General features: G+C 51.5%; 1 protein-coding gene across 1 annotated transcript in view; it reads right to left on the reverse strand.

Annotated features, from left to right (window-relative positions):
• Positions 1-13,952, reverse strand: part of LOC103921370 (arf-GAP with SH3 domain, ANK repeat and PH domain-containing protein 2-like) — a 29,214-nt gene extending 15,262 nt beyond the window's left edge. Inside the window, 8 exon segments of the mRNA XM_009329318.1 lie at positions 58-133; positions 584-669; positions 2,590-2,719; positions 2,833-2,882; positions 5,674-5,748; positions 6,218-6,363; positions 6,635-6,707; positions 13,827-13,952. Coding sequence (XP_009327593.1) covers positions 58-133; positions 584-669; positions 2,590-2,719; positions 2,833-2,882; positions 5,674-5,748; positions 6,218-6,363; positions 6,635-6,707; positions 13,827-13,952 — 762 coding nt within the window.
• Between the last annotated feature and the right edge of the window lie 70 nt (positions 13,953-14,022).

The following is a 14,022-nucleotide window of genomic DNA, read 5'->3' on the forward strand; positions in this document are numbered from 1 at the left end:
TTCTCTGCCCCCCAGCCTGCTCCTGCTTGCCACATCCAACGTCAGATGAATACTCACACTCTGCAGCTCTGGGATAAGCTTCTCTGTAAATTTCTTAAGTTTTGCCATTGTGTTTAAATGTTCCTGGAAAAAACTGAGAGGAGAGGCTAACGTAAGGGCATGTCCTGAAATCCTGCTCTTAGCACTGGCTGTGAAGCCTACAGATGCCAGGCTCCCCTGAGCTCCTGCCTCAGAGCCCATCATGCCTTCAGCAGACAGCACTTTCCCTTCATAATTGAAAAAAAAATCTTTCTTAGGAAATGTATTTTAGAAAGATTTGGAGGCAGTTAAATTCAGGGAGAGTGCTCAGCACTCTGTCTTCTTTGCATCCCAGATTTCTGCTTTACACTGGCTTATGAAAACATCAGACTAAAGGGAGGAAACACACTCCTTGCCTCCAGAAGAGGACTTTTGGCAAGTTACAGGACAGGCCAAGCCAACTGCAGGAACCCAGGTCCTGCAAGTTAAGCCACCCCCAGGTCCCCTCAACAACCAGTGGTTCTGGAGAGAAAGGGCGTGCAGGCAGGTTACCGGTCGCTCTTACTTGAACTGTGAGCTGCAGTGCTTGATGTGGTTTTGCAGCAGGTCAATCCCTTTCTTGGTTTTGATCTCATTCACTTTGATTAGATACTGAAGGGAAAGGGACACAGGGACTGAATTTGTAGCTTAGAGAGAAATGCCTTTTATGCACTTTTTGATGGCCCCCCCCTCCCAGTGTGTTGTGGCCCATCCTGGCAGTTATGCCCTGATGGGAGCAGCTCATGTGGCTTTTATGGTGTGAGAAGATGGTGGTAAGCAGGGCCCAGTGCTTTGATTTGGCCAACAGAGTGGTGGACCCATGGTGGTGGCATGGACCCTGGGCTTGCTGGGCTTTACTTATGCAGGGCAAACACTCAATTAATACACCCTCAAAGATTCATCATTCATGGTGCCTTCACTGAAGAATGGCCAGCTTTCCTATAGACCTTCAAACCTCATTGCTCAAGAGCCAAGTTCCTCTAAGACCCACCAGACTTGATCCGTGAACTGCACCACCTCCACCTGACCCTACCGACAATGTCAGTGCTGTGAGCCTGCCTATGTCCTACACGCAGCTGGCATCTCAGCCTGCCTTGAGGACCTTCAGAAGCGAGCTGAAGGTTCAGGTTTCCAGCCCAAAGTTATCTGCCACCTCACCCAGCCCATCCTCCAACATAACAATCTCACCAGTGAAAACCAATACTGGCCTTTTCAGTCAGTGGACTGACAATGTGAAACAGTGTGTTGTGCTGTGAAACACGTTGAGTATTTCTCCATCCATATCTGGACTACTCCTACACCAGCATCAGCTCTCTTGACATTGCAACTACTGTAAAATCAGCAACCTACTAACAACCATTTCCAGAAGACCCCCAGGCCAACATAGTAAATCACCTTCCAAAATACATGTTCAACATGGCTAACCTCAGACTTCCCTGTATTTATTCTGAGGGGATCATTCAAAACACCCTCGATCCATCAGAAGAAGTGTTTCCTAGAAGACACCCTCTCAGGAACCCGAATGCCACGTGTGGACTCACATCAGCACAGAACAAAACCTCCATCTGACCTACTGGCTCTGTTTAAGGACAATGCAGCTCCATAGCACAAGGGCTTCTGATATTTGAAGTAGAACAACAGTTTCAGTACGGAAACAGTAACTGTTTCCAAAACACAGTTACAAAGAGCTGGATATTTTGAATGAAATCCGTACCTTCCAATCTTTTACTCATGCTGTTGCTTGTGACAGTGGCAGTGGGAGCAGGAAATCCTGTTTGCAGGGGAGTTGGGCTGAGTTTATCCCAACAAGCAGAGGGAGGGCTATGGTGGGACCATCTGAGAGGGAGCAGGGACCTCAGTGCCAGCAGTGCCCACTGTGGGCAGCTGGGAAGAAGCTTGGATCCAAAGCCTTCGTGGGATTTTTCCCAAGTTGTTATCTCTACTGCCAAGTAGAGATAACAACTCTCTATATAGGCTCAAGATTTGGCTAAACTCCTTAACCAGCCCCTATCCCAGGTTGGCTTGAGCTTACCACAACCCAGGCAGCTCTCCAACTGCGGGAATATGCCCAGGGTCTCACTGGCACAATGGACATGACCTGCTGAGCAATGGTCCCTGGGGATCTGCAGCCCACCTCAGTGCTGCTCCCCAGGGGCCAAGCAAAGGGAGCTACCAGATGCTGCTGGTGCCCGGGGCAGAGCCTGGGGGACTTTAGCAACCCAGGAAGGCAGAAAGGGACCTGCAATACCCTGGACACAAGCATCACTCACTGACCGGGGACAGAAGATGGCCCTAAATGAAAAATAAGCGTGGATTCAGACAAAAAAGCTGCTTTGAAACAATCCCAAGTTGGAGGGCAAGTGAGAAACACCAGCGTGAGAGTCACTGCTGATGACTGCACACTCCAGACTGGGCTCTGCCAGGGCTGTGGCACAGTTGCTGTGCACCAATGGAAGGGAAATTCATCCCTTGGATGCTGATTCAGCAACTCTAACACTGCTCCATGTGGCACAGGCTGGTCCCTGTCCTTACCTCACACATGTTCAACTGGAAGGTCCTGCGCTCCTTCTCCATCTCCTCGGCCATCTCCCCCCCGCTCACCTCGCCCCGCACCATGCTGTGTTGCTTTGCCAGCTCACGCTTCTCCTTCTCAATCTTGGCGCTCAAGGAAAGAGTAGACATGCATGAAAGGCTCCGTCTGACTGCTTGCTGGTGAAGGCAGACAAAAACTAGCCTCCAAGTCCAGGCCTCGGGGTGAGGGAGCCTAAGACTTACAGTTTGCTCTCATAGTCTTTGCAGGCCTTCTCAAAGGGCTTCTTGAACTCCTAGGAAGAGCCAAAGGCACCATTTAATGACTACAACCATGACAGAGCCTTCCTCATCCTCAGGATACTGCGTTTCCACTGCGTCACCCTAGCATAAAGGCCCTTGCAGACCCAGGACATGGCTGTCCACAGGAGTGTCCCTCCCCAGAAAGGTCCTTGCCTTTCCTCAGTGCACTGCAGACAAGTGTGCTCAGCAGTGCAGGTTCACTCACGGGCCCGTGCTTGCACACACACGCAAATACACTTAGGCTCCAAAACATACATCACGCACATGTACATCACATAGCAGTACCCAGCTATAACATCTTTCACAGACTCACAATTTTAAGGGCAGAAGGAATTGCTCAGACATGCACAAACCAGAAAGTGCGACCCAGATTCTCACCTGCTGAAGCCAGAATGTCATGCTTAACCAAAGCAAACCAAACCAATGTCATGCTTAACCAAACACCACTCAGAGAGACATCAGAAACCCACCCAAACCTGGCAGCATCAGCACAATCTGATTCTTCCCCAGGTATTCATTTAATGGTGAATTACTCTTGCTGCTAAAAAGCCATCATTTGTTTCTCATTTGACTGTGTGACTTTAGCTTCTCTCCAGCAGTTACCATCTTGATAAGTTCATCTGCAATTTGTCCATTAAATGCATTTACTCAGATCACCCATGTTCTGCCCTGTTCTCACCACTTACTGCTCTGCAAACCCCTGTGTCAAAGACAGAGTAAATCAGGTTGGAGGGGACTTCGGCAGGTCTCTAGTCTAATCTCCCACTCAAGGCAGGGACAGCACTGAATTCAGACCAGGCTTTGTGCAGGCAGATGTTGGAAAAAACCCAAGGATGGAGACCCACAGCCTCTCTGGGTCCCTGTCCCAATGCCCCTCCATCCCCCAAGGTGAAATTTATTTATTTATGTCAAGGCAGAATCTTGTCGGGACAGATTTATCTTGCATTTATCTCCATTCTAATGAAAATGTCAAACTGATTCAGGTCAGCCTCTGATTCCTGTTGGATCCCTTCAGCTTAATCATGACTCCTTGCAGGCAGCTGTTTTTTTCTTCTCTCTCTGCCTATTTTCTTGGTTCCCAATCTTCTTGATATTGTCCATAACAATGCAAATAGTGGATTTTTTTTCTTATTATTTTATATTCTCTTATCAATTTACTTCACACCAGCAGTTCCAGAATTTGCTCTCTCCTTCCACTTTCATGCCCCTGTATAGCACAAGCTTCCACATGGATGCCTAATTGCTTGTAATTAGTTTCAGAATTAGTCCTTTGGAAGTCCCCAAGCCCTGCCACAGTTCCCATTCCTCTTTCTGCAATCCTGTCCAAAACTTTTCCTCCACTTTCCCAGAGGTTCAGCTGTTTGCTCAAGGATCCCCAGCCCAGCTCTGATACAGCTCAGCTGCAAAACCTTCATCAAGCATCTGAGGAAACTGCAGAGCTGGGAGAAAAAGCTGGGAGAAAATCTATAGAGTGGAACCATACAAGATTAAAAAGGTAAAATTAGAGTTTAGGTTGTTGAAACAGGTTCGTTACTAGCTCAAGGATTCAAGAGGAAAAATAGTATCATGGAAAAATATAAAATCCCAAATGAAGAAAACACAGGGGGTTTGTCAGAGTATCAGCAGGTCTTGTGGAAGACAGCAATGACCAATAGCAAGAATCTGTTGCAGGGAGCAGGAGCACTGTCCCTGCTCCTCCCGAGCTGGTCTGCCCAGCCAGCACAAGTCCTCAGCTGTCTCATCATGGTGCTGAGTGTATTAATGCCAAGCTCATTAAATCCTAACAACCTTGTGTGTGCATCAGCTGATAAATAATTGCTTTACTGTTTCAAGTTTTACATACCCTGCTCATGGAGTCTCTGTGCCCAAAACTACCCAGAGAGAAAAGATGCCAGGTCACAACTGGCAGCTGCTGCACCACATTAGATGCAGGCTATGATCAGCAATCCCTCGACAGTGACCTCGCTCCAGCGTCGCGATCGGGACTGGTCCAGCTTCCTCACCCCAAACTCCCACAGGCAAGGGCACCCCTATGCAGGCAGAGGCACCCAGGGCAATTGCGCAGAGCTGATGGCCTGAGCACTGCCACGGGGACTTAGTGGTAGGAATGTGCATGCAGACTTACCAAGGACCATGATGACCTTCCCATTGGTTAAAAAAAGCAAAAATTAAATACAAGTTTGATGCTTTTCCTAAAATCTACACTGATAAGCGCTGTGAAGCTCTCCGATATCTCTACAGTGCTGAAGATCAAATTGCATGGTCACTTCAGTACTTGCTATTCTGCAGTCCCTGAGAGGTACCTGCAGCTGGTAGATACACACATGCACGCTCAGATTCATACCAACACGCATGTGCTCATACACGTAAATGAAAGAGCCACAGGTGGGTCTGCGGGGGTGGGGTAGACCTCACTGGGAGGTTGTGGGGGAGTTTGTGCACTGATGGCCAGGGAAGATATCAATATTTGTTGGCACAACATCCTGATTTTTCCCTGCATAGCAAATACCACCAGACTCCTCCAGATTCAGCCAGGTCAGGCAAACAGGCTGAGGTCCCAGCTAAGGGGCATCTCTAGCTTGACTTGTGGTGTGAGGTGCCAGCCTCAGGAGAGAGCAGGATCCAGCACACAGGAGGTGCAGGCAGACCTGCCCTTCCAACATGTATCCCTGCCAGAGGACAAGACGTGAGCCAGGGATGAGACCCCACAGCTGGTACCCGCTCTGTCTCCAGCAATTCGCTTACCAGCCCCACCGTGGCACAGCCCTTTCAGCCCCTGCTTACCCCTTTGAGCAATTTCATGTCATCCTTTATTAATGACTCCAGGGAAAAGTTAATGTTGTGGTACAAACTCTGCCACTGGAAAGGAAAGAGAGAGATCATGCTACTAGCACTGCACCCCTGCACTGCTCCTCATGCAGAGAAAGCAGAGCTGTTTGTGAGCCTGCAGAGGAACCACTTTGGAAACCAATCAGCTGAAAGCCTCCATCCTTGGAAATTACCAAGCTGGAAAAAGCCACAGCCAGCCTGACCCAGTGTTGGTGAAAGCCCAGCTTCAAGCAGGATGGTGGACAGGAGACCTACAGCAGACCTCCAGAGGCCTCTTCTGAGCAGCCTCAGAGGTCTGCACAGACGGCCCTGGCTGTGTAGGCTGCAGTACTGGCTCTGCAACCGTATGCCATGGCCTCCTGCCTCCATCTGGGGAAGGGGATGAGCTTGGACCTCCAGGCTGTGGCCCAGAGCCTGCTGCTCTTCCTGATGCCCAGAGCATCCCCCTGCAAGCCAGGGGCCCCACTCTGATGTACATGCAGGGAACAGAGCTGCCTACCAGGCTCCTGACAGCAGTCAGCAGCTCCTGGGAGAAAGCAGCAAAGGTGCTAAAGGCACTGGCCAACTGCTCCTCGCCCTCCAGCTGGTAGTTGGCTGAGAACTTCTCCTGGGCAGCGATGTAGGCTTCGAGGTAGCTGATGAGGTCTGGGAGAACATGGATAGTCTCCAGCGAGTGCAGGGGGAAGGTCAGGATGAATGCCCATCCCCTGCCTCCCTCCTGGGAGTCACCATGCCTGGTTCTGCTCATGTACCCAAGCTGGCTCCTGTTGCCTCCTGCTGCCCCCACCACTACCACCCCTCTATAGGGACCCCTGAGACCCATATTCCCTGCTGCGGTCAACCTGACCTGCAGCAAGGACTCCCCTCACCCATCCATTGCTGTCTCCCCATTCCTGAGGCTCCATTCTGCCCTGACCTTGTCCACAGCTATGCTCTGCCTTGGTTGCTTTCCTCGTCTTCTGCAGCACAGCTCGGTCGGCATCCAAGGCCTAGGAATGCAGAGGAGATGATCACTGACTACATCCATACATGCATTTCCATAACCCACAGGGCTTAGCACAAGCCTCAGCATCCCCAAGCTGGACTGTCCTGCCAGCAGATAGGTGATGATCTAGTTGTAGTAGTCCATGTATATCTTAAATATCTGCAAGCCTTCCTGATGTTCTTCTGGAAGAAGTGGTCAAGCATTAAGGGAGAATTGGAAAATATATTAGAAAAAGGAACACACAACATTGACAGAAAATGTGGATTTCAGTGGCAAGAGACTATTAGTTATAAATTATATTTCCATCGCTGTCAGTGTCATTCCTGGGCTGAGAGGAGGAGGCATAGGTGGCTGAGGGGACAAGTTTGCAGGCGTCTAAACTCTGCCTATGAGAGACTGGATTACAGATGTTACTTCATACACGTACTGCTTGGAAGGGCTTTCATGCAATCTCTTGTTGGGAGCAGGATTATTGTCAATACCAGATCAGGTTGGCTGTGCTTTACTTAGTTGGACTTTGAAACCCTCCGAAGATGGAGGTCACCTCTCTAGTGACCTCTTGCAGGGCTGCACCACCCTCTGCAGAAGAAACTTTTCCTAATGCCCAATCTGAACTTCCTGAGCCACAAAGTGGATATTGCTGCATGTTATATCATCTGATGCTGCCCAAAAGAGCTTGACACTATTGCCTATAACTGCCCTTAGATGAGTTGTGGGCTGCTGTCAGACATCCCCTCTTCACCCAGCTAAATCAGCCCAGCTTTGCTTGTCTGTTACCATCCACTGACCCTCTCTGGTTTCTCCACATCGCTCCTGACTGGGGACAGTGCTTCAGGTGTGACCCATTCACCAGACTGATGTGAGCCCCAACAGCTCCCACATCAGGCTGGCCCTGCAGGGAGTGACAGGGCTTCGCTCTGAGTGTTGTCCTGACAGTGCCAGAGCTTGAAGACAGTGCACAGGCTTTTAAGATCCATAAACACTGGATTTGTGGGAGCATATAGTTTTACAGCAATTTGGGAATGTGAAGAACAGCTCAGGGTGGACTTGCATGCTGCAGCTAAGGCTATTTAACAGCTGAGTGGGTGGGTGGGTACCCAGGGGATTGGTACCACCACTGGCTTTGTCCTCTGTTGTGCACTGCATCAGCCAAGCCACACAGCTGAACACATGTAGTAGAGGAGGACGTGAGTCAGGCTCTGCATGGGTCAGCACAGTCAAGACTGTGGCATGCAGGGACATCACCGTAAACATTTAGGTACCCAAGGAGCTGGAAACTTATCTGCCTGCATGTTTCCAGAGTTCAGTGCAGCAGGGATGTTGAGAACTTGAATTACGGACTTATACACCAAAATAGGAGTTGCCAGACTTTCTGCTCCCCAGGGAAGAGCTGCCACCCACAACTCAGCACCTGCACGTTCTTATAGAATCATAGAATCATAGAATTGTTAAGGTTGGAAGAGACCTCCAAGATCATCGAGTCCAACCGTCAACCCAACAACACCATGCCCACTAAACCATGTCCCTAAGCGCCTCATCTACCCGTCTTTTAAATACTTCCAGGGATGGTGACTCAACCACTTCCCTGGGCAGCCTGTTCCAATGTTTAACCACTCTTTCAGTAAAGAAATTTTCCCTCACATCCAATCTAAACCTCCCCTGGCGCAACTTGAGGCCATTTCCTCTCGTCCTTTCGCCAGTTACTTGGGAGAAGAGACCGACACCCACCTCGCTACAGCCTCCTTTCAGGTAGTTGTAGAGAGCGATGAGGTCTCCCCTCAGCCTCCTTTTCTCCAGGCTAAACAACCCCAGCTCCCTCAGCCACTCCTCATAAGACTTGTGCTCCAGACCCCTCACCAGCCTCGTTGCCCTTCGCTGGACACGCTCCAGCACCTCGACGTCCTTCTTGGAGTGAGGGGCCCAAAACTGAACACAGTATTCGAGGTGTGGCCTCACCAGTGCCGAGTACAGGGGCACTATCACTTCCCTACTCCTGCTGGCCACACTATTTCTGATACAGGCCAGGATGCCGTTGGCCTTCTTGGCCGCCTGGGCACACTGCCGGCTCATGTTCAGCCGGCTGTCGACCAGCACCCCCAGGTCCTTTTCCGCCAGGCAGCTTTCCAGACACTCTTCCCCAAGCCTGTAGCGCTGCATGGGGTTGTTGTGACCCAAGTGCAGGACCCGGCACTTGGCCTTGTTGAATCTCATACAGTTGGCCTCGGCCCATCGATCCAGCCTGTCCAGGTCCCTCTGCAGAGCCTTCCTACCCTCGAGCAGATCAACACTGCCGCCCAACTTGGTGTCGTCTGCAAACTGACTGAGGGTGCACTCGATCCCTTCGTCCAGATCATTGATAAAGATATTGAACAAGACCGGCCCCAAAACTGAGCCCTGGGGAACACCGCTCGTGACCGGCCGCCCACTGGATTGAACTCCGTTCACCACAACTCTCTGGGCCCGGCCGTCCAGCCAGTTTTTGACCCAGCGCAGATGCCACCTGTCTAAGCCGTGAGCCGCCAGCTTCTGGAGGAGAATGCTGTGGGAGACGGTGTCAAAGGCCTTACTGAAGTCCAGGTAGACCGCATCCACAGCCTTTCCCTCATCCACTAGACGGGTCACCTGGTCATAGAAGGAGATCAGGTTGGTCAAGCAGGACCTGCCTCTCATGAACCCGTGCTGGCTGGGCCTGATCCCCTGGTTGTCCCGCACCTGCCTTGTGAGTGCCCTCAAGATGACCCGCTCCATAATCTTCCCCGGCACCGAGGTCAGGCTGACAGGCCTGTAGTTCCCCGGATCCTCCTTCTGGCCCTTCTTGTAGATGGGTGTCACACTGGCCAGCCTCCAGTCATCCGGGACCTCCCCCGTTAACCAGGACTGCTGATAAATGATGGAGAGCGGCTTGGCTATCTTCTCTGCCCGCTCTCTCAGCACTCTCGGGTGGATCCCATCCGGCCCCATAGACTTGTGAGCATCCAGATGACGTAGCAGGTCGTTGACCGCTTCCTCTTGGATTATGGGGGGTTCATCCTGCTCGCCATCCCTGTCCTCCAGCTCAGGGGGCCGAGTACCCTGAGGGTAACTAGTCTGCCTGCTAAAGACTGAGGCAAAGAAGGCATTAAGTACCTCAGCCTTTTCCTCATCCTCGGTGACAATGTTCCCCCCCGCATCCAATAAAGGATGGAGATTCTCCCTGGCTCTCTTCTTGTCATTAATGTATTTGTAATACATTAATGTATTACATTAATGTATTACATTACACCATCTTGTCCAGTCCAGTTTGGGACTGAGGTTTTCCAGCCAAGCCCTCAAATAGAGATTGCTGGGGCAATTAATGTGACCTCTAGGACCAGCAGGACTATGCTCACACCAAGCATTGCAAATCCAGGGAATCCAGTATTATGGTTCAAAGAGATCCCCATGAGCCAAGGTCAGAAAGGCAGTGGTGTGATAGAGCACCTGAAGCATCTGACCATTTTCATTTGGCAAAGCTGTTGGAGATACTCATACCCCCATGTTCAGAAAATGACTTTAGGTTAATCCAGGACTTCAAGGACTAACCCATTCCACTCACAACCGCATGGTTATTGTGAGTGCCACCACAAGGCAGGAACAGTTCCTTCCTTGGCCACAGCTCCCTGCAGTTGTCTGAGCCATTGCATGTTGGATTCGTCTCGCTAACCTTAGGCATCCCTTCACCCTTCTTTAGGTGAAACCCTTTTGGCTTAGGTGGAGCCCATCTCCTTTGCAGAGGCTCCACCAGGGCAGCTTTCCCAGTTCCAGATGTCTCTCTTCTCCTCAACCCTACAGCAGATTTTTAGCCACACATTCGGACTTGACCTCTTCCCTTCCCTGCCTGCCCTTATACGTGGCACTAGGAGGGAGCAATTTGGAGCCTGCTGCCACTGAGACCCTGATCTCCAACCTCCAAGTGGCCTCCAGAGCCTCTCTCCCCCTCACTCCCCACTGCTGCTGGGACCCACTTTGACCAGGATGGCTGCCTCCTTCCTGAAATGTCCTTGGAGCCTGCCCAGGTCCCTTTGTGATGCCAGTCAAGTTTATACTTCATCTTTTACCAGAAATTCAGCCTTCCACACACAGATGCTCAAACCTCCCACATCCATGGCCTTCCTCTTCCTTTCTCCTGACAATCCCCTCCCTGAAGGTGTAACCTCGGTCCACAAGTGACCCATCACCACCTTTGGGACCATTCCCTGCCTGCTGGGCTGATGCTCTCAGGCCGGAAGTCTTCCCTGCTTTGGAGGAGCAGCATCAGGGTAAGACTGCTCCATGGTGTCCCAGAGGCCATCACCAACAGGTACTTCCACCTCTCCAGGCTCCCCTCATCCAGTGAGCCCAGCTGCAAGAGGCGGCACTCCCTGCAAGGATCATGAAGTGTATATGAGTACAGTTGCTGGCCACAAGGCAGGAAATTACATATCTGGCACTTGGCACAGGAAACCCCAAGCTCCCTTCCCTGTCTGTACTTTTACCTGTGTTCGTTTGCCTTGCAGGCACAGATCTGGTTCTGCACTTGGCCGAGCTGCATGAATTCCCCTTTGGGGACCTGCCTCCAGCAGTGGAAAACTGGCTGATGTCCTCCCCCTGCGGCTCAGCACTCCTTCTCTCTGCTGCCCACACTACTGCCAGGCTCAGCACACACCATGCCAGGGCTCTTCTTGCTCAAGGACAGGCTCTTGGTGTGTTTACTGCTTTATCCCACACTGGTGCTGCTCTCTGTTACAAGCATGCACCTGCTGACAGCTGTTTGCACGCACTGAGTCTTTGCTGTACAAAGTTCCACACACCATCAATAAAAGCTGCTGGCTGAACCACTGCAGAAGTCACCAGCACCGGTATCTCTGCCTTTCAGAGGTGAGACCAAGGAACAGAAGGACCTGTGGCTCCAGGTCTTCCTCTGTTTTCATCCCTGTCTGTGATTTCCAGGGTGCTAGGGTCATAGCACACTTTTCCCTTCTCCCTAGTTTTCAAGAGTGCAGAAAAACCCAGATTGAGAGCGACCATCAGTTCACATTGTCTGATCGTCTGCATAGACATGGCATTAACACTCACAAGACAACCTTGCATGAGCCTATACCCTGTGTGGGACTCAGAGGTCTCCAGAAAGACATCCAAACTGTGTTTAAAGAGGATGGAGACCAAGCACTTGCTTCACCTTTTGGCCACGCACACCAGTAGTTCATTAAGTCACAGCTAAAATATTGCAACTAATTTCTTTTTTCATTTCAGTTTCAACTTCAGCTTCAGCTCCCAGCTGCTTGCTCTTGCTTGCCCTTCTGCAGCACCAGAGTCCTCCTCCCAGTGAAAGCGCACAGAGGTGGCAGCTGAGCTACTGCACAGGTCAGAAGGAATTAAGTCCCAGGCAAGAGCCTGGTCAGCCTCACCTAGCTGCACGGTGCGAGCAAATCAGGCTCAGGGCAGAAGCAAGACAGAGGCCAGCGCTGATGCAGGCAGAAAGGACCTTCCTCTAGGACAGGCAGCTCCTGCTGACACCAACACTCAAGCAAGAGCAACTGGGGATAGCCCACAATGTTGGAATTTCTCCTTGCCATCTGCTCAGTCCAGCCCTGATCTGCACCCAAAGATGAAATCATCTCCCCGTGTCTCCTGGCTTACACAAATGCTGCTGCCCAGCCAGTGCGGCTCACACCACCGCTCCCTGCTTTCCCTGCAGCAAATCGTCTGCAAACTGCACTGGGGGTTGCTGCTGCACAGCAGCAGGAGCATGTCCTGAGTTTTATGTCCACTCTGACACGCGAGTCCCAAGCCAGGAGCTCTGCAAACATGAACAAGTTCAGCAGTGTTTCTTTCTAACCACAGCTTCCTGATGTAGTAGCTCTGTTTTAAAGGACTGAAGTTTTAGTTTTGCTTGGGGTGCAAGTGATAGAGTAACAGTTGAAAATTAAGCAACACAAGGAAATTGCCCCATGCCCAGAGGCTCCTGAGCAAGTCCTGGCCTCCGGAGGCCTGAGAAGACAACAAACCTCAGTGACCACCACTGACAAAATGATCTACAGGAGCACAGCTCCCCACCTGCTCCAAGCCTGCAGGTGCTGGGGAACTTCAGGGCAGCAATCACAGCCCACAGACAGGCCCTGATAAAGTCCTGGGCACCATCCCCTCATCTGCTGGAACTGCAAAATAACGAGAGGTGACATGGTGGTGGTGCAGTTTTGTTGCTCCCAGCACATTTACCAGACCTACCAGGAGGAGGCACCAAGGGGCTCAGAGCCCTCTGGACCACCATAAGGAGAGCCCCACCACAGTGGCAACATATCATGGATATTTTCCACAGGGGGTCAGAATCTTGATTTGCCCAGGAACAGGCCAGCATGATGGTTACATTATACTGGCCGTAGTTTTCAGCTAAGTCCCAAGGCAGGTCTAGATGAGCAGTAGGAAGCTCTCAATGGGAAGCCTGGACCCCCCACTGAGCCAATCTTGCCCTCACTCATGGTCTTCCCAGGGCATCAAGCTCTGCTGCTCGCTCCCTCCTGTGCCAGCAGCATGCAGCAGCCCCTTCCCCTCCTGCACCATGCCTCATGATGCCTATCGGGGTCTTCTGGCTTTTGCCATCGGTCAGAAAACAAAGGCATTTGGCCCGAATAAGTTTTGCATCGGATGCTGTGCTCAGCAGCCGGCTCTCATCCCAGCTTTGTGAATTTTTGGAACCACTCATGCATTTGGCCTCCAAACATCCCACGTCAGAGTATCCCACAGCTTAACTCTGGACAAGTGAGGAAACCATCCTGCGGCCCCCAAGAACTTCCTTTTTTTGCTTTTAGTTTGATGCTTGTCTGGTCGAAGGGTTCTGTCCTCTCTTTACCACGCAGTGTGAGCCCAGTACAAGGTACAGCCTTCCCACACAAACCTCTCACCCTTTGCTCTTGTCCCCACCAACTGATGCCTGTCACGCGGCCACCACGACCCATCACAAGCCTTCACCAAATCTTTGCTTTGGTGATGCTCATACCACTCTCCACTCACAGTGACAAATAATACAGTGATGCCCGAACTGGGGTGCAGATCCTGTGGGACCATGATGGGGATGGCCCCCCCAACTCCTCAGGGTGCACCCCCGCAGCCCCCTGCCCCTGCTCACCTCCTCCAGGCTGTTGGCAGTGGCCTTGCAGCGGCCCATGTGGCTGGCAAAGGTAGAGGTGGTGGGTGAGCTGAGGTCCTCCTGTGCCAGCTGCACGAAGTTGCGCACGGAGATGAGGGCCGCCATGGCGCCACAGTGAGGTGGCACCAGGAAGGGGAACTGCTGGCAGGAGCCGCGGGCGGCCCCGCACTGGGCA

This window comes from Pygoscelis adeliae, unplaced genomic scaffold, assembly GCF_000699105.1.
Source record: "Pygoscelis adeliae isolate BGI_AS28 unplaced genomic scaffold, ASM69910v1 Scaffold407, whole genome shotgun sequence".
NCBI lineage: Eukaryota > Metazoa > Chordata > Aves > Sphenisciformes > Spheniscidae > Pygoscelis > Pygoscelis adeliae.